Source organism: Podarcis pityusensis, assembly GCF_964106645.2.
Source record: "Podarcis pityusensis genome assembly, chromosome: 4".
Taxonomy (NCBI): Eukaryota; Metazoa; Chordata; class Lepidosauria; order Squamata; family Lacertidae; genus Podarcis; species Podarcis pityusensis.
In genome coordinates this window covers 19,612,027-19,637,522 of record NC_138027.1, presented here as the reverse complement: position 1 = coordinate 19,637,522, position 25,496 = coordinate 19,612,027, and the positions used below count along the sequence as shown (strand labels likewise).

General features: G+C 42.1%; 1 protein-coding gene across 3 annotated transcripts; it reads right to left on the bottom strand.

Moving 5' to 3' along the window:
- Positions 1-163: 163 nt before the first annotated feature.
- CEP126 (centrosomal protein 126) lies at positions 164-25,457 on the bottom strand. 3 transcript variants are annotated; one of them, XM_081001817.1, is made up of 12 exons: positions 24,834-25,442; positions 24,080-24,199; positions 20,857-21,005; positions 15,469-15,559; positions 14,676-14,868; positions 10,364-12,371; positions 7,906-8,067; positions 5,921-6,045; positions 5,284-5,371; positions 4,103-4,312; positions 2,686-2,750; positions 164-394 (listed from the first exon to the last, which is right to left on the bottom strand). In XM_081001817.1, exons 1-12 carry the CDS (start codon positions 25,064-25,066, stop codon positions 299-301), a joined length of 3,540 nt encoding a protein of 1,179 aa, XP_080857943.1. In that variant the 5' UTR covers positions 25,067-25,442; the 3' UTR covers positions 164-298. The 3 variants fall into 3 exon arrangements, with proteins under 3 accessions (XP_080857943.1, XP_080857944.1, XP_080857945.1); XM_081001818.1 differs by lacking the exon at positions 4,103-4,312 and having other exon boundaries at positions 24,834-25,445; XM_081001819.1 differs by lacking the exons at positions 164-394; positions 2,686-2,750; positions 4,103-4,312; ... (2 more) ...; positions 7,906-8,067; positions 14,676-14,868 and having other exon boundaries at positions 12,173-12,371; positions 24,834-25,457.
- Between the last annotated feature and the right edge of the window lie 39 nt (positions 25,458-25,496).

Here is a 25,496-nt window from a genome sequence, read left to right as displayed (position 1 = left end):
TCTTTTTAATTAAAAATGTACAGTAAATTTATAAACAACAGCACTCATTTAAAAGTGAGGTATTCCATTCTTTTAAAAAAATACAATATATTTTACAATAAAGTGCATATAAAAAAAATTATATTTTGCCCTAAAGGTAAACTAGGTAACAAGCAATCAATACTTGCGTTACATCTTTTATTTTGTTTGAGTTGTTTTTAATAGCATTTAAGGCATGTTGCAAATAATTATGTTACAAAGATAGCAGCTGAGAATATATTAAAATAGATCCCAGTGCAATAGCCTCTGTTAGACCAAATCAGTATCTTCTCTGCGTTAGGTTTCGAGGGTCACCTGATGTGCTCTTGTATCTCTGCATGGTAGGGATGATGTCCATGTATGAGGGAGATGAAACCTGGAAGACCAAGAGAAAACACAACACAAGCAGCTTAAAGTATTCTGACAATATATTATTATTATTATATACCACCATTCATCAAAAGGTATCAGGGATAAAAAAATACAAAATAAAACACAAGTAAATAATTAAATCAAATCAAAACAAAACAAAACAACAAAACAACCTCCTCTCCCTACAGACATATTTAAAAGACTGTAGGATATTAATCAGCCTAATAGACTATCTTGCTGTGATGGATATGAGACTGAGTTTGATTTCTGAACGAAGGTTAGATCTCTGTGTAGTGACTCTTAACCATATAAAAAAGCATTGATAGCTCCTGCGAACCTATCCTTATCTCCACCTTAGCTTGCTGATGAGGCACAGGTTCTCTGTTCTGGAATAAATACGGTATGTAGAGTTCTCAAGGCTCTCACCGCCTCACCCTTTTATAGCCACTGAAAGAAGAACCACTAAGACTGTTATTTATCCTTAACAGTGATCTTCATGGTCTTCATAATTGCAGCTTACAGTTGAAGAGGCTAAGGATGGTGGCTCCACTCTGGAACTGATGGAGGTAAGGATAGGTTCCAAGCAGTGTATGTTCTTTTTTTGAGATGCTGGATACCAGAGCCAAGACCCGGTGACATAGGGAACTAGGTTTCAAGCCCAAGTACAGATAGACCTGAAGCAACATTAAGGTTTCCTGGATGAAAATACTGTAGCAGGCACCTTGTTTGAGTACAGCCAGTTATTCAGTCACCAAGTGGGTTAGTGTAGCCAAACAGAATCTGGGTGCAACAGACCTAGAGACAAAATGTCTGGTAGACTAAGGGACTAGGCTCTTAGTGGGTCTTTGAGATTTGACAAGTGGCCAACCTATCTTCTGGACCACTGAATCATAGAACTGGAGGGCTGGAAGGGATCTTGAGGGTCATCTAGTCCAACCTCCTGTAATGCAGGAATCTCAACTAATAATAATAATAGTAATAGTAATAATAATAAAATAATAGTAGTAGTAGTAGTAATAATAATAATAATAATAATAATAGCAATAGTAATAGTAATAATAATAATAATAATAGTAATAACAACAATAATTATTTTATTTTATTTTTTATACCCCACCCATCTGGCTGTTTCCCCAGCCACTCAGGGCAGCTCCCAACAGAACGCTAAAAACAGAATAAAACTTCAAACATTAAAAACTTCCCTAAACAGGGCTGCCTTCAGATGTCTTCTAAAAGTCAGATAGTTGTTTATTTCCTTGACATCTGATGGGAGGGTGTTCCACAGGGCAGGCACCACTACTGAGAAGGCCCTCTGCCTGGTTCCCAGTAGCTTCACTTATTGCAATGAGGGAACCACCAGAAGGCCCTCAGAGCTGGACCTCAGTGTCTGGGCTGAATAATGGCGGTGGAGACGCATCCATGACAGATAGCCATCCAACCTCTGCTTGAAAACCTCCAATGAAGGGGAGTCCACAACCTCCCGAGGGAGTCCATTCCATTGAGAGGCTATGAGGATGACTGAGGCTTCTTCCCCATTTATCCTTCTCAAGAGTCTTGAATGGAGAGGGACAAGAGGAAAGGCTTAATTAAAGGAAGCCTTTCATCTAGGGCAAGTGGGCTGGATCGAATTCCTCCACCCTGTTCAAAATGAACCTTGGCATGGAGTACTTTACATTCAGAGGGGTAGCAAATAGTTCTAGGATAGAGGTGCTGAAGTGCTACTGGAGGATGTTGAATGTTGGCTGAGACAAGCATCACTCTCTGGGGTTTCATTAATAGCTAAAGAAATAGGCAGTTGGGTTGAGATTCTGCTAAGATTTACAGGGACTCAGTCTTGAGGTACAGAGACCAGGTTTGGGTCTGTTCAAATATTGCAAGTCTGAGATGGCTCTCCAGTTGCCTCCTTTGCAGAGGAGCCACTAAGCTGGGGGGAAATTGGAATGGGGAAATGGCAGATGGGAAAAGTATTAAGTAATCTCTCCTGTCTATTCTCTGCCTTAAATTCTCGCATACCATCCTGAAGCAGCTTTGTTTCTTTTCTTTTTCTTTTTTAAAAAAGGCATCCAGGACACTGTTACATGCATTAGCACACAGTTATTACAGGATATTAGATGAACACATCTTGCTGGATCAGATTAAAATCCATGTAGTCCAGAATTTTGGTTCAGACAGCAGGCAACCATATGTCTTTGAAAGAGTGCAAGTGGATGATGATCTCTGCTGCATCTTTATCATAAACAAACAACATATTGTTCATATGCATTTTACAATGGAAGAGCAAATGGGTATGCTTACCAAAGGGGAAAGAGTCTGTAAAACATTTGTGGAGGATGGGATTTTTTTCATGGTCTCATGGACATCTAAAATGGTATAAAATAAGAAATTTCAAGTTTATGGTGGGGAAAAACAAGGTGTACAATAATTTATTCTCCCTTCAGATTGTAAATAATACAGACTCTATGTTACCTACAGTTTTTGCTCCCTTTGCAGGGCTGCAGAAGCACTAATTTTATTTCATATTTATTTTTTAATTTCAAATTTGTAGAGAGGAGGTCTATAAATGTCTACAATTCATGGCGGTATATGAAACTATCCTCAGAAGTGGTGGGGCATTAAGTGCTAGTTGCTGCACAGCAATAACCCCTGCTTGGGGGCTTCCAAAAGCCACTTGAATGGCCACTGTGGGAAATGAGATATGAACTCTTCTGGTACAAAGCTCTTTTATGTTCTCAAGCGTTCAGCTCAGCTTTTTCGGGCTATTCAGTTTGCAGGCATGTAGTACTTTTGGATCCACGAACAAGGTGGCACTGTAGCCAGGGGCACTCTTCCACCAATTCCACTTGGTAGGCACCCCTTTCAGAATTAAGTCTGGCGGCCATCATTTGATGGGCTACCCTGTGGAATGAGGTAGCTTGTCCTATGAAAGGGGTGGGTTCAAAAGCAAGTGACAAAGGATTCTGAACTTCTTATCTCCTCCTTCCATCAATATCCCCTGCCTAATCTCAGATCTGTCATAAATCAAAACAGAGTTTGAAATAGAGTGTGAGTAGCAAAACATTCTGGTCCTAAAGCATGAGAGAGAGGCAAGAAGGATAGAAAATTGTTGAGCTCATACCTGTTATTGGATAATTTGTAAGGTTTGAAGCAACTTTGGATGTTCTCTGTCTTTGAAAAGAATGGACTTTTGCTTGACCAAACAAATGCCCCAATTATAGTTGTATGGGAGTCCTCATGTCTAGAGAACTCCCCTATATCTACCATCTTCACAGAGGCTCCAATCTGCTTTAAAGTGCTTATGTGCAAAAACCGGCCTTGCCATGCGATTCTTCCATACATACCATATGGCTGCAAATGGGGGCAACTATTTGACTAGGGAAATGAAAGGTAGCTTGTCACATTCCCATCTTCTGTACTGTAAGCTAAATAAAGCATCTAGGAACAGCAGTTCCACTATCGCATAACCTTGTAACTAAATAATTATTATGCCACTGCATGGTATATTTGTTAGAAAACTGGGAGACAACACAGCTGAAAGCTGAAATGATTATTCTGGCAGTATTGCTTATTTACATTTAAACTGCAAACCTATGTGCACTTACTAGAAGACCTACTGATCTCAGTGGAACCTACTACCAAGAAGAAAGGCAGAGAGTTGCATTGATAGAGTTGACTACCCTGGTGAATTTCATAGCATGATCTGCTGACTACTTACTAAGTAGCTTTTGATTAATGCGGTCGAGTGACTGAAGAACTTTGTGCTCTTCAAATGACAATGCACTCATTCCTTGCCGTGCAGGTCTGTTTAGCACTGTAGTCTGTTTGTATGGTTGAACTGTGTCCAAATCAATCAAGATGTCACTTTCTGTAGCTGATGTGTTTGCTAAGTTTTCTGCCAGCATAAACTGTGTAGTACTGTCTGAAACTAATACAGAAATGTGTATTGTAGAAAAGGTTAGGAAGAAAACAAACAAAAAACTGGATTTGCTCCTGGGGTCAATTTGTTTTAATATCCACCTTTTACAGCCTTTCTCCATCACTAACAACATGTATTTGTGCATCTTTCACAAATTATTTTATTTATATTTGTTCCCACAGAGCATCATGACCCTATCCGAGCAACATTAGAATTGTGTTTGAGGACGCCCTGTGGTCTAAACCACTGAGCCTCTTGGGCTTGTTGACTGGAAGGTTGGTGGTTTGAATCCCCATGATGGGGTAAGCTCCCGTTGCTTGGTCCCAGCTCCTGCTAACCTAGCAGTTCGAAAGTACATCAAATAGTAGATCAATAGGTACAGCTTCGGCGGGAAGGTAAACGGCGTTTCCGTGCTCTGGTTTCGCCAGAAGCGGCTTAGTCATGCTGGCCACATGACCCGGAAAAGCTGTCTGCGGATGAACGTTGGCTCCCTCAGCCAGTAAAGCGAGATGAGCGTTGCAACCCTAGAGTCGTTCACGACTGGACTTAACTGTCAGGGGTCCTTTACCTTTTTTTATACACCTTTTCTGTGCATCCAAATATTTCCCCCACTTTTGATTCAGAAAGTAAATGACATAAGACTATCATCACTTTCCTATAATGTTTCTGTGAGAAATGGACACGTGACAGATACCCGATCTTTTTAAAAATTGCCTTTTTTCTGTGGTTTTCTTCAACTGCTCTTAAACCTTTTACCATTTCTCACTACCCGGAACCCTCTTGTGTGTTAAGGCTGTGTCTTTTTTTTTTACTTATGTACAACACCTTCTTGTTACAAGCTACAAATGGGAGTTTATATGCAAAATTCAAAGATATTCCTTAACTGGGAAGGACATGATACTTAGCAACGAATAGGTTTATAATAAAAACCTTAAAATAATAATTCATAGCAACAGTCAGATTGAAACATGCTGTATTACCTTCATCAGAATTACTGATGCCACCCATGGCTTGCACTATATCATTTGCACAATGAGGTGGTGCTCGCTTCACAGCTTGTGTCGTATTCTATAAAAAAAAAAGAATTTTATTATCAAACTGCTTGAAAAAATAAATCCTGGCATTTCATGGTCCAGAAGTGCTAACGTTACTCTGAAATGAAAATCAAATAATGAAAAAGCCTTAAAACACACACACACACAGATCTATAACATATGCCGCTGTATTATGGAGGACATTAACCTGTGATAGTGGTGATACTGAACTACAGCAGAAAAATTTAATAGATTGCAATTCCCACATAGTGCTCTGTGATAACCCATGAACAGGTTACATATGCAAGTATATTTAGGATATAGTAAACCTGAACAGTTATTTGTGAAATGACTCCACCAGAGAGTTTCCTTTATAACGTACAAAATACCTTCTCTCTACATTCTGCCTTATCAGAGAAGTGGAAGCAAGAGGTCTAGAGATAACTGTAGAATCTATTTTCTATTGGAAGGAACATTTTAATTTTCTTTAATTTTCTTTAATTTTCTAACTGCACGATACAGAATCCATTTCCCTAGGACAGCAATTTTTGGTATTTTTCAGTCAAAAATTTATCAGATATACCTGTATGACACTAGTGGGCTTCCATACTGCAGAGGCTGCCTTTTGTCTCCTCTGTTCTAAAAGAGCCTTGCGTTTATTTTCATTATTTTCAATACTTTGTTTTCGTCTTGTCATGGCAAAAGTAGCTGAAAAGGATAAAAAAGCACCACAAAAAACACACCCTTGTTATATTGTTTTATACTTAAATTATAATTCTAGTTTCAATGTTATCTTTTGTTTATAAGCCACTTCGAACACATATAGGGAGAACATAGTAACAAATAAATAAATATGCAGAAAAAGTTATGGTTAACTTGAGTTTACTTTTGGATTATATCAGTAATGTTGAGCAAGATAGATGGCAAACCTGCTTGTATGGTACATATATGCTTCGCCTCATGGAACAAATGTACAATTCTGGGTGTGTGTTGTTTGAGGAACCTTGTGAGGAAAACAACAAAAACTTCCTCCTGTACCATGGCTCTATTCCAAACCACTTCTATTTACTCTTTACAAAACAACAATCCATTTATAGATCTCCCACCATTGCATCTAGTTTGGGCCTTAGGTTTCCAGCAGAGGGCTTTCCTAGTCCAACTATCTGAGATTCCTTTAGCATGAGATGATGGGGACTGAACCTGGAATCTTTAGCAGGCAAGAATGTGCTCTACCACTTAGCTATGGGTCAACATTTGGGCTAGTTTATAACTAGAGCTGCAAACTTTAATTGGTAGATTAATTAAATAGAGCTTTAGTTTACTGATGGGAGCAAATTCAAATCAATGAAGTTAAAAGTTAAGGATATTGTCAGGGAACTGCCATCAGTGCAGGATGGAGAGAGCAAAAGCCAGATGGATTATAGAAAGCCTCCAGGGATCGTGGGAAGTAGCTCCTCTTCAACGGAAGAGAATAAACGTGGCTCCAGTGGAGAGGAGGTGCAGGAGTCGGAAGTGGCGAGGCGGTCCCAGGACTCCTTGCCTGGGAGAAGCGGGGAGGGAAGGGATCCTCCGCTGCCCACGCCCTCTTTGCGCAGAAAGCATTCACGCAGAGAGGGGAGGCGCCAACTGGGCATCAAGGAGCTGCTTTGTTGGAAGAAGTTTAAGAACCGCCCACTCACGGATTCTGCCAGCGATTGAGTCAGCCACGGGAGAGTGGTGCTCCGGACTGATACAAGTTTATTTTGGTAGCTAAGCCAATCTTTACAGCCAAGTAGGGAGATATTTGCCTGCTTGCTCCCGAGCAACCCCTTGGAAACATAAGAGATATATTTGTTAATTTAGCTTATTTTCAAATTCTCTAATTTTCCTCTTGCGGTAAAAATACTAAAAATTATACTAGTGCTGATAGTACTATAAAGGAATGTTTGGAAAAGACAAGTGCAAAAGAATTTTCATGAATAAAGCCCTCGATTAGCATGTGAGCTATAGAAGAAACCACTTCAGAATATACCAGCATACTCTAATTTATCAATATGAACTCTCAGTACTTAGGAAAGTTCCACAACCATACATGCCTATCCCAGGTACCCTTCTACATTACAGTGGTACCTCTGGTTGCGAACGGGATCCGTTCCGGAGGCCCGTTCGCAACATGAAAAGAAAGCAACCTGCAGCGGTGCGTCTGCACATACGCGGGTTGCGATTCGCCACGTCTGCGCATGACATCATTTTGTGCTTCTGCGCATGCGGCGAAACCCGGAAGTAACCCTTTCCAGTACTTCCAAGTTGCCGCGGGACGTAACCTGAAAGAACGTTACATGAAGTGGACGTAGCATGAGGTATGACTGTATTTACTCTCAAAAAGTTGCCAGTGCGGAAAATGCAGAATTGAAACTAGGGTACAGACTCAATCCAAACTTCACACATGGCTCATTGATTAAAGATATTCCTTAACTATACATATATAACTGTATAAGCTTTATTATTCAAGATTCATTAAATTTGGCCTATATATATTCTCGTTTTCTCTCCCCCCCCCAACAAAATTTGATAAAGGAGGAACCTTACTGCTTGGTGGAGAAGCAAATATTGGATTCACTCTGACACCTGATTTAATACTGCCCATCAGATTGCCACCATCAATTGTGATGTGAGTCACATTAGGTCTAGTGGGTTGCAAGTCACCATTATTTGAATTATTACAGAGTGTAACACCATGTTGTGAATCTCCTGAAAGAAAAGAAAAACACACAAGAAGATTTAAAAATTATATTGTCAGGCTAACTTCACTCAGCAGTTCAGAAATTAGTCAGGAATGTGTGTGTGTTTTACAACCAACTGTATTATTTCACCCAATTGCTTTAAGGCATGTGTGGTGAAGTTGCAGCAAGACCTAATTTACCAGCAGATGATTAGACCAAATCAATGTATGAATGTGTAAGTTAAACATTCACTCAAGGCGCATCCAATCTCCCTTCATCACTGAAGCACCACAGGTTTAAGCACACTGTCCAGGACTCTGTTAGATTACAGCCAAAGGACTCAGTCATTAACAAAAATGAACTTACATTTCATTAGTAGCAAACTGTTATATCAGATAACAGCTACTAATATTATTATTGTTGTTGAATTAATAAATCACCTTTCAGATAAATTTACAGGCAATTTACAAATATAAAATAAAACAAGTGAAACAAGTAAAAATAAATTTAAATACAATACAATACAACACACAAGGCAGAGACACGTTCCCCCCGCCATCCAGCTGGAAAGGCAAAGTGAAGCAAAAGCATATTCAGTTGTTTCTGGAAACTCCAGATAGTGGGCACCTGTTGTATCTCAATAGCGATGCTTTTCACTTAACAGTGACAGCTACACCTGCTTCAAATTACTGTGTAGTGGGATTCTGATATTTTAGGAACTTCAGGGAGAGATCCTCCTGCAAAATGCAGTGGCTACTAGGTATGTAGTAAGTAAGGCAGTCTCTCAAGTAACCTAGTCCTAAGCTGCATAGGGCCTTATACAGTGGTACCTTGGTTTACAACAATAATCCGTTCCGGAGGTCCGGTTGTAAAACAAAACAGGTTGTAACCCAAGGTGTGCTTTCACCAATGGGGCCTCTCCCCCAATAAAAGGGGGGGGGGTTGTAATCTCCAAAAAAGGGACACACCCGGGTTTGCCGTGGTTGTAATCCAAAATGGTTGCAAACCAAGGTACCACTGTACAGTAAGTTCATACCAAAACCTTGAACTTGGCTCTGTAGCAGACTGGTAGCCTGTGCAGATCCCACAGGCAATGTGTTATATGCTGGTGGCAGTTTGCTCCCATAAGCAACCTAGGCATCATGTTGCATGCTAGCTGGAGCCTCGGGACCACCCTCAACATCCCCACAAAGAGTTCATTGCAGTAATCCAACCTTGAAATTACAGATGAGCTGAGATTTACAACATACTGGGAAATCTGCTTGCGTTACCAGGGCTGATATCCTGCCCACTGGCGGAGGAAGAGGGGAGCGGGGGGAGTGCACAGCCCAGGAAGAGGGGAGCGGGGGGAGTGCACAGCCCTGGCAGAGCGATCCTAGTGGGGTGCCATTGCAGCTGCCCCCCCACCCGTGCTGGGTGCCATGCCCCTGCGGGAGGCGCACCCCACCCAGGATACGCGCCAGCCCCGCCCTGCCTGCTCTCTGCCCTCCCCCGGTGCCGGAGCATGAAGCTCCGCCACTGATCCTGCCTGGACTGCCTCTAGTACCTGCTGCCACTGAGAACTCCTGTAGTTGTCAGCCTCTCCTTCCCCTTGCAAGTGGGCTAATCTGGTGATGTTGGCGCTAAAAAGTACTGGGAGGAAATGGCTACTTCCTTCCATTTGGCAAGTCAAGGTCAGCAACACTGGGAGATAAATATGGCAGCCACCAGGTGTCGAGAAGAGATAACCTACTTGGCTGCAGGCCCACTGCCAAATAAGCCTGCTTGTGAGGGGGAAGGAGGTGGCTGAAGTATTGTTAACATCAGGGAGCCCAAACAGTGGGAGGTGCTGGGTTGGGTGAGGGCAGCCTGCTCATGGCTCCTCCAAACCCAGAGCTGGGCTTGTTTATATATGAAGATGCATCGGAGATGGCTTGATTCAGCTCTACTAAAAATTCTAAAGGAGCTTTTATCCTCCAGTCAGAAAAGGCACCGTGGTTTTATCCACTGTGGTTTTATCCACATACATCAGGGCTGAGCTAGTCACACCTATTTGTAAATGTCATGGTCAGGGACTGACTAAAACCAGTAATGGGCAGAATACTACTTGTTAGAAACAATTTTTGTCTTGGTTTTGAAAGGAAGTATGTCCAGTCTGGTCTTTCTCTTTCAGTACACTCCTGCCCTTTTGTTATTTCTGACGATAATGTGAGATTGGCACAATATGCCTGAAATTAAACGTCTTTCAAAGTCCCTCTGAATGGGCCCTCTGTTATTAGTTCTGATTTTATCAAATATACAATCTTATAAATCATTCTAATTCAGTGAAAACACATAAATCTTACCAGCAGCACCATCCTTTTGAGCCAGTGCACGATGCACTCCTTGCCACAAAACTGTGATTTCTTCATCGGTTGGTGTGCGATCTCGACATAATCCATTTTCTGAGTACACACAGTTTCCTTTTGGAAAGCTGTTGCACCGGGCAACTGCTTGACCAGTAGCCTTTTTCTTCCTCAACAGCTCATAGGTAAATATGCTATACGAAGGTCGCATAGTGGCCACCTGTGAATTGCAAGCAGTACCTGAAGATGGAGAATCTGTAGTATCTGAACATAAATCTTGGCCTTCAGGCAAGAAATGACTGTTTTCAGTATCTGTGTGAGCTTTCCAAAGATTTCCTGACTGACACACGCTGTCTGCTGGATTTTCATCCATTTTTTTGCCTGGTATGGGCTTACTTGGTGGGTGAGGTGCCATGATTTTGCCCTGAGTTTTCATAACCTTTGTGGCTTCGCTAGCAGACTGTGGTCGGATAATGGTGCCCTTTCGGTTTTTAGTTGTGAAAGTTGATGTGGCTTTGGCAGATTTTGGTCTTTTGATCAATTTCGTTCTACTTTTACATGGATTGCTTTTGGGATTTTTTAGTTCACAATTATATATTAGGGGTATTTCTTCACCTCTTGGCGCCATCCATGCTTGTCTAGCAACATGATATCCTTTAGATACAAAAGCATTCTGCATCCCATTATCTGAGTCTTTAACAGTAGCAATTTTTGCAGATGCCTGAGAATTCTCCTGGAGATATTCTGGAAAAACAGAATTGAGAGTGCAAGCGGGAATGCTTCTAACATTAGTTCTAGAAGTGGCAGCTCTAATTTGAGAACCAGGTGATCTGGGCTGTGCATGAGGTATTTCAATGATATTTTGTTCTGAATGCTTTTCATCACCCACTGCTCTGTTAATTTCATCAAACCACCTAAGTTTTTTACAGTTCTTTTGCTCTGCATCTTTCCCTTTCATTTTTGCCAATTCAACACTGTCTCTAGGAATCACAGGCTGAGTCCCAAATCTGACCCCCCTGTTGACAACCACTGCCTTGAAATTGCTAAGTTCATACTTAGATTCTTTTTTCAATATGCTTTTTGGAAATTTCACTACTTTTTCTTCATTGGAGTTGTTCCCTTGTTGGTCAAGATCAGATAAATTAGCAGTGGAATCTTCATGAGACATAGATAAACTATTTTTAGTCATTTCATTATCTCCATTAGCGTTCTGTTGATTTATACAGCCTTTACACATCTCTTCAAACAAAGATGCTACAACCTTTTCATGTTTAGCATTTGCCACACAGTCTATATCTTCAGTACATCTTGCTGAATGATCATTTCCCTTCTCCATGCAATTAATTGAGAAGCTGTTATTGTAAGGGGCAGTAGGAAAGACCGAAGGGGTTGCTGTTTGTTGACAGGAGACGTGTGCTGATGAGGTTCTGTTCTGGGGAAGCTGAGAATTTCTCTCTTGTAGTGAAACAACTGAAGGATCAGGGACAGCCCAAGCTTTGTTTATTTCGTGTACCGGGCTGTCAGTAGCTACAGGACCCTCTGTGCCTGAAGACGGACGTTTTGACAGAAAACTTTTCTCTTCTCTTTCATTTTGTGCAAAGGTTAGATTCTCATCAGAAGCATCTCTTGCAGTCTCTCTTTGTTCAGAACTACTTTGAACAAATGATTTCTGATCAGGACTGCATGTGTCCTCGTCAGAAGGTATGACATTGTATTTTATTAAAATATCACGAAAGGGGGAGGTTGTCTGGAAATTTGAGGTATTTAAATTTGTAAGCCAATTATTTACATGCTGATTTTTAGAAAAAGTCATGTCAGTTTCATCAGAGAAACTTTTATTTCTAGTCTGTAATTCCTCTGAATTGTGTACTGAGGAATCCAACTGTGCAGATAAAGAAGATGTTTCACTGGGTGTTGTGCAACCTTCATTTGGATCTGCAGCCTCAAGACTGTCCACACTGCAAACACTTTCTGTATGGGCTATTTCATTCACTTCTTGATGAAAATCCTAAGACAGAAAAGCAAACAGCTTATAAATATCACTAAGACACATCTTCCTGGTAAAGTTTAAGAGAAAATTAGGGAAATCAGGGAGGTTCTTATGTTTTTGTGTGTGAAAAGTAGTAAGATTTTCAGGTTTGCATTTCAAATAAACATTGATATGTCCTTGTGGACACTCTACCAAATCAAAAAGGAAAAAGTTGGGAATAATTTGATAAACTGTAGAATTTTTCAAGGATAAATTTCAAAGATCTTTTTTCAAGTCATCTCTGCAAGTAAGAATATCATTATGCACACAGGATGAAGTGTTCTAAAAATGTCACAAACAGCCAGTATTCTTAATTGGAGCTTCTATTTGGTCACTGATTTTCAGTGCTAGAAAAATATTGCAAGTTCTCATACACCGCACATTTTGGGTGCCACTTCTGCACAGGGATGAACTCATTTCAGTTGTATATCGAATTTATAGGCAGCCACATGCCAGAGATTTTTCTAGCTCTAATTTCAGTCTATTTAGCTGAATGTTTTTTCAAATGTCTGGTGCTGCAAGTTTAGACAGAAATTACCTATGAAAGCCCCTGGGATACACAACCTGGCAGGAATAAAATAAGTTAAGCGCCAGTGCTAATGTGTGCTTGTTAAAAGCCCACTTGTTTTTCCAGGCTTTTGCTAGCCATTAATACCATCTTGTTGTATTTGCCCTGGTTTCTGTACGGTGCTGCATTTGCTGCTTTAAGGTATTTTAAAGGTATTTTAAAGGTATTTTAAAATTTGTTGTGAACCACTTTGAGAAATGAATCAGATAGTTGGAAACCACAATAGCATCCAAACTAATGATGATTTTGCTTCATTGTTTTCAGCTTAAGTCTTATAAAAATAGTTTACCTTATCTCTTCCTTGCTTATAATTAAGAACCAGTGAAGCTTGTTTCTTTGGGATAAAAAATATTACTGGATATCAGCCCAGTAATTTTTATTGCAGGCCCTTGAATTTTATTTGAAAGCAGGCGCTATAACTCAAAAATCACAAAAAAAGTACATATAAACCCTGTGGTGACTATATTACAGCAATATTCTGGTTTAGAAATGAATTAGGTTTAGAACTGAAATTTTGTTTGATTTTAAAGGGATATATTAATAGGAAACAATATTCATACTGACATAGTGACCTTTTTATATGCCCTAAAAGGGGGGATTTTAGGAATCTTTGTAATCCTACCACACTTGTAAAACCGCAAAGTGAGACTTCAAATGACCACAATGTATACAGATATGGTGTACAGTCGATTGCAATGATTTTGACTGACTACAGCAGCCTATTCAACTATTGCTTTCCACTCACCCTTGCTTATTAAACGTGAGTTTCAAAGCAAAGCACCACAGTGAAACAATGTCAGTAGTTACTCTGTAGCATTTATTTGTCTGTATGTTTAAACTCTTACATATTTACAGTCAAACCTCGGCTCCCGAACGCCTCTGTTTTGGAATGTTTCAGCTCCCAAATGCCAAAAACCCAGAAGCAAATGCTCCAGTTTTCAAACTTTTTTGGAAGTCAAACATCCAACGCGGCTTCCACTTGAGTGCAGGAAGCTCCTGCAACCAACTGGAAGCCGCGCCTCGGTCGTCAGACATTTCGGAAGCCAAACGGGCTTTCTGAATGAATTACGTTCGACAATTGAGGTTTGACTGTATAAGCAACTCCCCTTTCTGCTAATTATCTTCAACAGTTGGGAAATTGTATCTGCTTTGCCAGAAAACCCCCAGCGGCCCCTAGTGGCAATTTAACGATGCAAAAGAAAAATAAGTTGTTTATAGTATTGCTTTGCAATTCAAGCAGAAGACCAAACTGAATACAGTTGCTTGAAAGAAACCTAAACATAAGCAGTGAATGGATTTTGATGCTCTTTGACTGATAGAGCAACTGCAACAGCAACTTCAACTGAGGATACTGCAACACACCTGGCTCAGCAGTGATGTGCACCTTCACAGGGGTGACATGCCTAGGATAAGGAAGACTCCGTTAACACCTTAATGTCATAGAATCATAGAATTATAGAGTTGGAAGAGACCACAAGGGCCATCGAGTCCAACCCCCTGCCAAGCAGGTCTTTTCATGTGAAGTTCTACTTGTGTGGGGGGTTATCATGCTATTTTACCTTTCAAGGTGGTAGAAGTCCTGGGCTTCTAGATCCTTAAACTGGCACTGAACCAGGTGCAATGGGTCTAAAAAGTTGGTACATTAGGTACTCCTATTTAGATGGTTTATGAATTGCACCTTTAAGAGGATGTAAATAACTGCCAGGACATCATACCTGAAGGTTGCTGAAATGTTGTTCTTGTAGTTGCTGCTGCATTTCATTCAGATTTTGTTGGAAGAGAAGCTGGGAATTGTCCGGGTTTGAACCACTGTTTTCCTGCATTATCCTATCACAGCCAGCTTTCACTGAGCTCTGTTTCCAGGAAAAGGGATCATTTCTAGTAGCTGAGGAAGTTGTGTCAGCAGCTCTTGCAGAGAAGAAACATTATAGTCACTTCCAGCTACATTTTTACTACTTTCACAAAAAGTTTCACAATAAAAAATTACATCTAAAGTGAAACATTCTGCACACTAAAATTAATTTAGTAGCTACAAGGTACTATAGAAGGTACTTGTGAAAAACATATTTCAGTAAAAATTTGCCCCAAACTAGGAATAAAGTGATTCTGCTGGTGTTGCATTTAGCTGCATTCTATATACTCCATTAAGTTCTTACTTTGCTTTCTGGGGGAAATATGTGTCCTCTTCATAGAAAGCAAGTTTTCTGCCCCTTCCTGCAGCTACCTGCACCTCTGAAAAGCTTCTTAGGAGAGTTGTGGGGACCTTGGACAACATGGGATTTGATGTGGCAGTTGCTGAATGAAGGAAGGCTCACCCAAAATTGGGCCTGGATTCTAATACGTTAATTTACAGATATTAATGGAAGGGAAGTTTCCCATGACCTCCCCTCACCCAACACTGTTCACTAGGGAATGAGGAAAAGCATATTTTATATGATCTTGCATTTAGCTTCCGCCCACAAGTACTGCAGCAATTTTATGATTGAATTAAACAAATAAAATATCTACCTTCCAATGACTTTGGATGGTGACAAATGTAATCCTGTTACTTGAATTTTCTTAAAAGCCTCATCTAATTTAGGTTCTGGTTTTCTCTGCACTAGGAATTAAAAAGAAGGACGGCATTTAGAAATATTGAATAAAATGTCAAGCTTTTAAACACAAAAACTCAGGAATAGTTCCCCACCCCTAGAAAGTTCCTACAATTCTAAAACTGTGTCCACATCAGCCCTCTACTACTACAGACCTTAACTACTTCTTCTGCCTTGTTGTTCCCATACAGCATGGCTTTGCAAACTCCGCACACTCTTGACTTATTTAAATGCACCAACAATTACTGCAATTCCTAAACAGTTTTTTTTTAATTTTTGAGGCATCCGATAATGATAGTGTATTTACAACTAAGGCTAAATTTACAAATGATACTGGACCCTGAATTAAGCATATGTGATTGCAACAATGAGTATTCAATATAAGGGACAAAAAAAGAGCACAATCCACGATAGCCTTCTTGTGCTATTTATTTCAGTCCAGTTCATTTTAATGGGGTCCATATAAAAAAACTTCCTGGTAGATTGTGCCAGTAGATGTTTTTTGGTAGGTGGAAATAGAAAGCCCTGATAAAGATAGGACAGGAGGGCAGTGACTATAAGAAATGTCTGGTCAAAATTATTATTTTCTAGATTGCTTGCTATCTTTCTGCCATAAATGACATTAAAGGTGGCTTAACAATTCATAAAAATATTAGTAATGAAATAAAAAGCAGAAAATATATATATGAAAGTACACCCTTGTTTTGAAAAGTAATATAAATAAAATGCAGCAGTTAAATAATTTCTGCACCCAACAGGCCATGCAAAGGAGAAAATCTCTGGCTCCCAGTTCATTTCTGCACTCAAATAATAATAATAATAATAATAATAATAATAATTTATTATTTATACCCCGCCCATCTGGCTGGGCCTCCCCAGCTACTCTGGGCAGCTTCCATAGAAACCAAAAATACAGTAAAATATCACACGTTAAAAACTTCCCTGAACAGGGCTGCCTTAAGATGTCTTCTGAATGTCAGGTAGTTGTTTATCGCTTTGACATCTGCTGGAAGGGCGTTCCACAGGGCGGGTGCCACTACCGAGAAGGCCCTCTGCCTAGTTCCCTGTAGCTTTGCTTCTCGCAATGAGGGAACCGCCAGAAGGCCCTCGGCGCTGGACCTCAGCGTCCGGGCAGAATGATGGGGGTGGAGACACTCCTTGAGGTATACTGGACCGAGGCCGTTTAGGGCTTTAAAGGTCAGCACCAAGACTTTGAATTGTGCTCGGAAACGTACTGGGAGCCAATTTAGGTCTTTCAAGACCGGTGTTATATGGTCTCGGCGGCCGCCACCAGTCACCAGTCTAGCTGCCGCATTCTGGATTAGTTGTAGTTTCCGAGTCACCTTCAAAGGTAGCCCCACGTAGAGTGCATTGCAGTAGTCCAAGCGGGAGATAACCAGAGCATGCACCACTCTGGTGAGAAGTCCGCAGGCAGATAGGGTCTCAGCCTACATACCAGATGGAGCTGGTAAACAGCTGCCCTGGACACAGATTTGACCTGTGCCTCCATGGACAGCTGTGAGTCCAAAATGACTCCCAGGCTGCACACCTGGTCCTTCAGGGGCAGTTACCCCATTCAGGACCAGGGACTCCTCCACACCTGCCCGCCTCCTGTCACCCAAAAACAGTACTTCTGTCTTGTCAGGATTCAACCTCAATCTGTTAGCCGCCATCCATCCTCCAACCGCCTCCAGACACTCACACAGGACCTTCACCGCCTTCACTGGTTCTGATTTAAAAGAGAGGTAGAGCTGGGTATCATCTGCATACTGATGAACACCCAGCCCAAACCTCCTGATGATCTCTCCCAGCGGCTGCATGTAAATGTTGAAAAGCATGGGGGAAGAGGACAAAACCCTGAGGCACCCCACAAGTGAGAGCCCAGGGGTCTGAACACTCATCCCCCACCACCACTTTCTGAACACGGCCCAGGAGGAAGGAGCGGAACCACTGTATGACAGTGCCCCCAGCTCCCAGCCCCTCAAGACGGTCCAGAAGGATGTTATGGTTGATGGTATCAAACGCCGCTGAGAGATCCAGCAGAACTAGGAAACAGCTCTCACCCTTGTCCCTAGCCCGCCGGAGATCATCAACCAGTGCAACCAAGGCAGTTTCAGTCCCATGATGAGGCCTGAATCCCGACTGGAAGGGATCCAAATGGTCCGCTTCTTCCAGGCGTGCCTGGAGTTGTTCAGCAACCGCTCGCTCAATCACCTTGCCCAAGAATGGAAGATTTGAGACTGGGCGATAGTTGGCCATTGTGGCCGCATCTAAAGATGGTTTTTTAAGAAGCGGTTTAATAACCGCCTCTTTCAGTGGGTCTGGGAAGGCTCCCTCACGGAGGGAAGCATTCACCACCCCACGAAGCCCATCACCCAGTCCTTCCCAGCTAGCTTTTATAAGCCAGGATGGGCAAGGATCCAGGAGACAGGTGGTTGGTTTCACTCATCCAAGCAGCCTGTCCACATCCTCGGAGGTAACAGATTGGAATTGATCCCACTCAACTTGACTAGACAAAACTCTAACACTCTCCTGCCCCGGCCCTGCTCCCACAGTGGAGTCTACTTCTTCCCGAATCTGAGCGATTTTATCTGCAAAAAACTTTGCAAAATCATTGCAGGAGAACATGTGGCCCGTACTGGGCCCTGATGTTGCAGGTGGTTCCGCTAAATTGTGAACCACCTGAAAAAGTCTCCTGCTGTTGTTTTCTGCAGATGCAATAGAGGCGGTGAAGAAATTCTTCTTCGCCGTCGCTATCGCCACTTGGTAGGCTCGACGTTGAACTCTAACCTGTGTCCAGTCAGATTCGGAATGAGTTATCCGCCACCGGCGCTCTAGCCGTCTCAACGATTGTTTCATTGCCCTCAGATCCGTGGAAAAACACGGGGCTGTCCGGGCTCCATGCAATCGGAGAGGGCGCTTCGGAGCCAAACAGTCAATAGCCCTGGTTAACTCCACATTCCAGCGGGCCACCAGGGAATCAGCTGAAAGGCCATCAACATGGGATAAAGCATCCCCTACCACTCTCTGGAAACCATTTGGATCCATTAAGTGGCGGGGGCGGACCATCCGAATTGGTCCCACCTCCCTGTAGAGGGGATGGGTCGCAGAGAAGTCCAGTTGCACCAGGAAGTGATCTGACCATGGCACTTCTTTCGTTTCACTTTTACTTAGTGTCAGATCACCAACATCCATAGAGGTAAACACCAGGTCCAAGGCATGTCCGCGGCTATGGGTTGGGCCAGACTTATTCAGGGACAGCCCCATGGAGGCCATGCTTTCCACGAAGTCCCGAGCGGCCCCTTGTAAGGTTGTGTCGGCATGGATGTTAACATCCCCTAGGACGACCAAGCTAGGTGGCTCCAGGAGAACATCCGCCACGACCTGAAGCAGCTCGGGCAGGGAATCCTTGGTGCAGTGGGGAGGTTGGTACACCAAAAGGAATCAAAGCAGACATTCTGCCACAGAGCTATGGCCTGGTATTGATTGATATTTATATCAATAATATTATTCATGGGTGGCTTCCTTTAATTCAATAATTAATTATGATGAAACAGGCACACACAATGAAATTAATTTGTTAACCATCAAAAGTTACCAATGCTGTTTTTTTGTCTTTCATTTGATCAGTGGATAGGAAACATCCACTGAGAATCGGAGGTGATGCACTCATGACTTCCTGAGTGGAGAAGAATATTTAAGTGAAATACCATATCACATAGTTTCAACCTTGGAAAGTTGACTGAGACATCAGACTGTCTGTGCTTACAACTGTTAGATGCCCCTGAGAGAGTACTTTATAATTCATGAGAATTATAAAGACTGGAGCAAAACCAAACGTGTGTTTGTGAATTGTTCACAACAGTTATGCTGTGTCATCAAAAACAAGTTTGAAATAGGGATCCTGTATTTAAATACTAAAAAACCCCTGAAATATACAAAATTACTGTATTACATCTCATAGGACTGCCCAGTAATGAAGTATGAAGTTTGTTCACGTATGAAACCAACTTCAATGATACATAAAGTAATTTGAAATTAATGAGTTTAAACAGTTTGCAATCCTGGTCACTAACAGTAAAGGCTCAGCATCATTCTACACACCCCCCTACCTAAGGACACCCAGGTTTCTAAGGCAAAGAATCACATACAAAAATGCAGAAAAACTGAAATGAAATCGATTGCAGGCTGAATCATGGAATCAAAGTCAGCATTATGTAATACATGTGCCAGTGGTTATATTATCACAAGATTCAAAGTCTTCCACATTGCACAGTCTCTTCACCCCTAAAATTACTGCTCTTTGCTGCAGTTAACATTGAAGAGGCACTGCACTCTCCCAAAATTAAAGCTCAGTCAAAATTGTCAGTTTTGACACAGCTAATCTTAGGCTAGAGAGCCAAACTTGCATCACAGATGCAGTGCTCCCAAAGCACAGCAGCCTTTTACACTGTCAGTAGTGTAGATCTGCCTTTGGAAACCTATTTCTGTGCTCACAACTGTGTTACTAGATCAGGGATTGCCAGCTGTTTTGCATCCAATGATCTATGGGAAAACCCCACCAGAAAGCAGAGGCTGTGGCCAGAGCTAAAAATGGCCAGAGCACTTCTTACTTCTTTCTGCCACCTTTCCCCTGAAAGCTCAACAACTTTCCTAAAAAAACCAAACTCAACAACTTTGGTCTGCCCCAGGTGGGGGTTGCTACACTGCTGGAGCAGAGACCAAGACCTGGTTAGGCAAGTGCATAATGGTAGGCAGAAGGAGCTGATAAGATGCAGCCGCTTTGTTTTCCTGGCTACCCAACACCACGCATTGCTGGTGGGCACAGTATGAAAAGCATTGCATTGGCTCCACCAAGAGCATACATGGGATTAAACAGAAGTAGCAGTAAGGAGGCCACTACTCAAAACCCCAACAATCCAAGGGTCAGTCAGCACACTAAAACAGTATTATGAAAATTATAGACTTCCTCCTGTTTATATATATTTCTCATTGTCTAGCACATATTGTTCCTGGTCTTTTTGGCTATTCAGATGGCTAAGTTAAGCTTACAATAACGCATTCTGCAGGATCAACATAATTGTGGGCATGGTGGTTTTTTTTTTTTTTATAACATTATTTCACTTTTTAAACTATTTTTTAAAAGGAAAAGATAATTTGTTCATTTAATATACACTTATGGAATGGCCCCTAGGTATTGCAATATTTGGTTTTTTTGACAGATACTAATCTGGAATGAAAACTATTTCTAACACGCATTATAATGCAAGAATTATAGATATAGCTGCATTTGCAATATGCAAACCTTCTACTTTCTTCCGTTGTGAAAGTGGAATATGACCACGCTGGAACCTTTCAGTTGCTTCCTGATGTTTCAGTTTCCTCTGCAGCAAAATTTGTTCTCTGAATTTTTGTTCTTTTTCTTCAACGTCCTTCCATTTTTCTTCAAGTGCTCTGTGTAAAAACAACTACAGCTTTCAATAAAAATAATCACCATGGTAAGTGGCTCACACCATTTTGCTTAAATCCTTCTTTGTCCAAATACATCAGTGATTCATATTAAGAAGCATGTTTCAAACTCTGTCATGTCCTGACCTCTCTCCTGGCATGTGCCAGGAAGAGTGTGGATTGGCTCCACTTGCATGTTTGAATGCACAGACCTTGCCGCCCCATCTCTGTCTCCACACACATACTCTTAAATACCCATTCCCTGACATGACAATCACTGATTTCCCTCTTGGTATCCGCAAGCTCACCTTTGAGCACTGGGAAATGAAGTAATAAGCTACCTTGGAGTAACTAGATCTGATTGCTAGCATATGTGGCACCCCCAGGATAAAGAACAAATAATCTTTCAGATTTTTAGCAGAAAAGTCTGTATTAATGAGTGAAAAGCTGCATTCAAAACGTATAAAGATTTACTGTTATAATAAAAAGTACTCTTAGAAAGATTTATTCAATTTCTTGGCACACCAAGCAAGAGATAACATATATACTTTAAAGTGTATATTCTGTTCCTTCGGGGCTTTGTGAATCCAGGGGAGATTTACTTCTTTGTTTGGCATAGAAGCTTGATTTCTAACAGTGAAAGAATATAATACCTGAAAACTATAAATTATTCTATGTACAAATAATTCCAACAAAGTGGAGACGAGTTTTCCATCAACCTCCTATCAGGTAGAATGTGCCTCCCTATTCTTCAGCTTCTTGGTGACTGTTTGGACATAGGGTCTGTGTTGAGGATAAGCTACAACTTTTTTCATTAAATCAAGTGCTCCCAGGGTGGGATTCATTACTGTTTTTGGGGGGTGTTATTGTTCTTGTGTATTTATCATTTTAATTTATTGTTGTTAGCCACCTTTAGCTCCCTTGAGGAAAGGCAGGATATAACTATTTTAATTAATAAAAATAAGTCCACTGCATTGCCCCTATTCTTTAACTCCCTCTCTAAATCTGTGATTTATTGCAAGTTCCTGCTTGTTGAAATCTGTACCAAGTGCCTCTTGTACTAAGAAGAGTATCATGTCAGAAAGTAATACTAGCAGCAGTTCATAACACAGACACTGACTCAAGGAATCTATTGTTACATGAATGTATACTATTTCACATTGTGCAAACTAATGAACTCTGAACATTTCTTGACTGCAGCAGGGCAAAGGAGGAGTGTAACAAGAAGTAAACAAGATACTCAATCTTCCAGGTATGATTTAGTTTAGCACTTATCTCAGAAGGCCACCACTTTAAGTGTTAGGCATGATTACAATACCTTTATTCTAGCCACACTGCCTATCCTGAAAGAAATTTATATTTAATTTAAACTTTAAGCCATGGTTTCCTACTTCTTAGATTTTCATGGCCACACTGGAAACTCATAGTTAGATTAGGACCTCAGTTAATCTGCAGCATTTTATAAATTATAAGTTTAAAGAGTATCATTTGAACATTACCGTATTTTATTCATTTGCTTCATTTTTATTCTACTCTAGCAAACCAAATGATCCCAGGGCAGGGTATTGCAATTATAAAACAAGTAGCAAATAAAACAAATAGCAATAAAACATTCAAATGATATAAAATCCATAAATGTTACAACTACTACTTTTCCTCCATGTATCTGTGGCCTAACATATCCTACCTCATTAAAAGCCTGGCTAAAGAGGTAGTTTTTACTTTTCAACAAAATTCAGTCAATATAGGCACCAGTCAAATTTTAAGTGAAAGAGCATTCCACAGCCAGGGAGCCACCATCAAATAGGCCTTTTCCTAAGTCACAGAGGCATGAATCACACACAGCAATGAAACAAGCAGCAGGGCTTCTTCAGCTGATCGTAAGGCCTGGGTAGGGGGATACAGAGGGAGGCACTGTGGTAACTGGATCCTTCCTACTTCATTCAAGTCAACATTAAACACTTGAAATTAACTTAATAGCACACAGGCAGGCAATGTAGACTCTTCGGAACTGGGTGCTCTGCTGGCAAATCTGTCATTGCTCTTTCCGTAGGTTATCAGAGCGTGATCACTGTAGCCACACTATCCCTGTCCAGGAATGACCATAGCTGGTATCAGAGCTCCAAGCCACTTGGGCTTCCAGTGACAGAGATTAATTTTACAGCAACTCCAGAATGTGCACCTGTTTCCTCAGAACAAATGTAACCCCAGCCAGAATAGGCCATCTACTCAATTACTGGACATTAAAGGTAAAGGTAAAGGACCCTTACAGTTAAGTCCAGTTGCGAACGACTCTGGGGTTGAGGCACTCATCTTGCTTTACTGGCCAAGGGAGCTGACGTTTGTCTGCAGACAGTTTAAATGGTGTAAATACTGACCTCTGACTTGTTATGATTCACTTTCAGTTTATGGGCCCTTATCAAGCCCATTACTGCCTCCAGTCATTGATCTAACACCAGCAGAACCTCTCCAGATTTAGATGGTAGGAAGAGACACTAGGTGAGTATCCTTAGCATACTTATGTATGCTCCATATCGCCTGATGAGCTCACTCAGCAGCATTACGTATATGTTAAACAAGATGGGGGACAGAACAGAGCCCTGCAGGCTCCCACAACCTAATTGCCATCAGGCTAAGCTGAAGCCTCTACCTGGAAGCAGTCTTTCAGCCAGAAGCAGAATCAAGAATTTCACAGTGTCTCTTATGTCAGCCCACCAGAGCCAATGAAGGAGGAAACTGTGGTCCAACTATCAAAACCTGCTGATTCAGTAGGACTAACAAGACTATGCTCCCTCTGTATATCTTCTGACACAGCTGATCAATGAAAAGAACCAACCAATGCCCCAAACGGACCTGAAGCCTGATTGAAATGGGTCTAAATAGTATGTCTCCCCAAATACACCTGAAGCCCATCTGCCATGACCCTCTCAAGTACCTTGCTCCAAGCAGGTAGCTGTCGCAAAAGGGTTTCTTGAGGGGCTGTACCAATTGCCCTTTCAAAATAACTTGAACCACTCCGTCCCACAAACAATTATTTACCACTACAACTAAAATATGAAGCATGCCTTACATTTACATACCTCCTCCTTTTATTTGTTTCTAGAAAATGTTTTCGTGCTCGATTACGAAACAGTCTTTGATCCTTTAGCAACTCGTGACGCTCTTTTGATAAGTCTCTTTCAAGGAGAATCTTTAGATTTCTGATCATGACGTTAAAGATAACAGAAATTGTAGTGAAAACCCTAGACACCCAGCCCACATTGAATTTCTTGAAGGTGCTTTTTTTATTTTTCATTTCAGTGCTCCCCCCCCCCCCCCCGGTGCTCAAGGGTACACAGTACCGTCATCTCTTCTTCTTCTTCTTCTTGTTAAAAAGTATGGTACTTACTGTGACAACTTAATGGTGTTGAGTACTGGCATCTATTTTTCTGGAAAAAAGCCCCGATGATGATGATGATAACAACAACAACAAAATCAACTTCTGTTTTTGTTATAATAATTATAATAAAAAACCAACTTGTTTTTTAATTTTATTATTTATTGCCTTTATATACCACCCTGTACCTGGAGATGGGTATTATTATTGTTGTTGTTGTTGTTGTTGTTATGGCATTTCAGTGAAGTTTCAGCGAGCCTATTGAGAAGACCCCTGAGAGGCAACTGTACCAAAATGAATTATTGTGAAAATAAGAACAATTTAGGGGGCCGGCTGGCCAAATTTTGTCCTCCCTGGCCTGAGCGCCACACCTGTTCCCTCAACAATCGCCTCTTTCCCGCCCTCTCGCCTCCTGCCCCACAGGAGCCCCGGCCTCTCCATCCCTGAGAGGAGGATACGTGGAGGGGCCCAAGGCGCTCAGGGCCCGGCGGCCGAGGCCCCGCGGCAGGGCGCTTTCCGAGACGCCCCTCCTCGCGCCGGGGGCAGCGGGCTCGGCGGCGCCTTCGGCCTCCCACGCCGAGGCGGCCTGGCTCCCGCCCGCTGCCGCCGGCGCCCGCCCGTAGCTGGAGTAGTAGTAGAAGCTGCCGTTGCCGCCGATCACGTTGCCGTTGGCGCCTCCGCCAGGCTCCATCCACGCGCCCCCGAACCTTCAGCCGCCCTCCGCCGCCGCCATCTTCACACCCAGCGGCTCTCTGGCTTTTCTCTCCGTCTCTCGCCCTCGCTCTCCGCCCTTCGTCTCGCTCGCGGGATCCCCGTCAGCGCCCAGCGGGGGGGCTCCAGCGAGCCCTCCCCGCCGCCTCAGAAGCGCCCGCCGAAGCCCCTCGCCCGGCTCCAGGGCGCCGCCGCCCAGCCGCCATCTTAGCAACCGGCGACGCCGCTTCCTTCGCAACGGAAACCAAGGGAGACGGAGGAGGAGAAGGGGCGGAGCGCCATGCGCAGGGGCCGGCTCCGAGACAAGGGCCGCGTCGAGGCGGAGACTCTGAGGGGGAGAGGCCTTTTCGGGCTGGCCGTTAGGCTCTTCCACGCCGTCGAACATGTGTACATGTATATAATATGTGTAC

Coding starts and splice junctions, on each gene's coding strand:
- CEP126 (XM_081001817.1), bottom strand. CDS start 25,066: ATGGAGCCTGGCGGAGGCGCCAACGGCAACGTGATCGGCGGCAACGGC. Junction 6,046..7,905: donor ATTTGCTTCTCCACCAAGCA/GTAAGGTTCCTC, acceptor TATCCTTTTCAG/CTACTTTTGCCATGACAAGA. Junction 5,372..5,920: donor AGCCCACTAGTGTCATACAG/GTATATCTGATA, acceptor TTTTTTTTATAG/AATACGACACAAGCTGTGAA.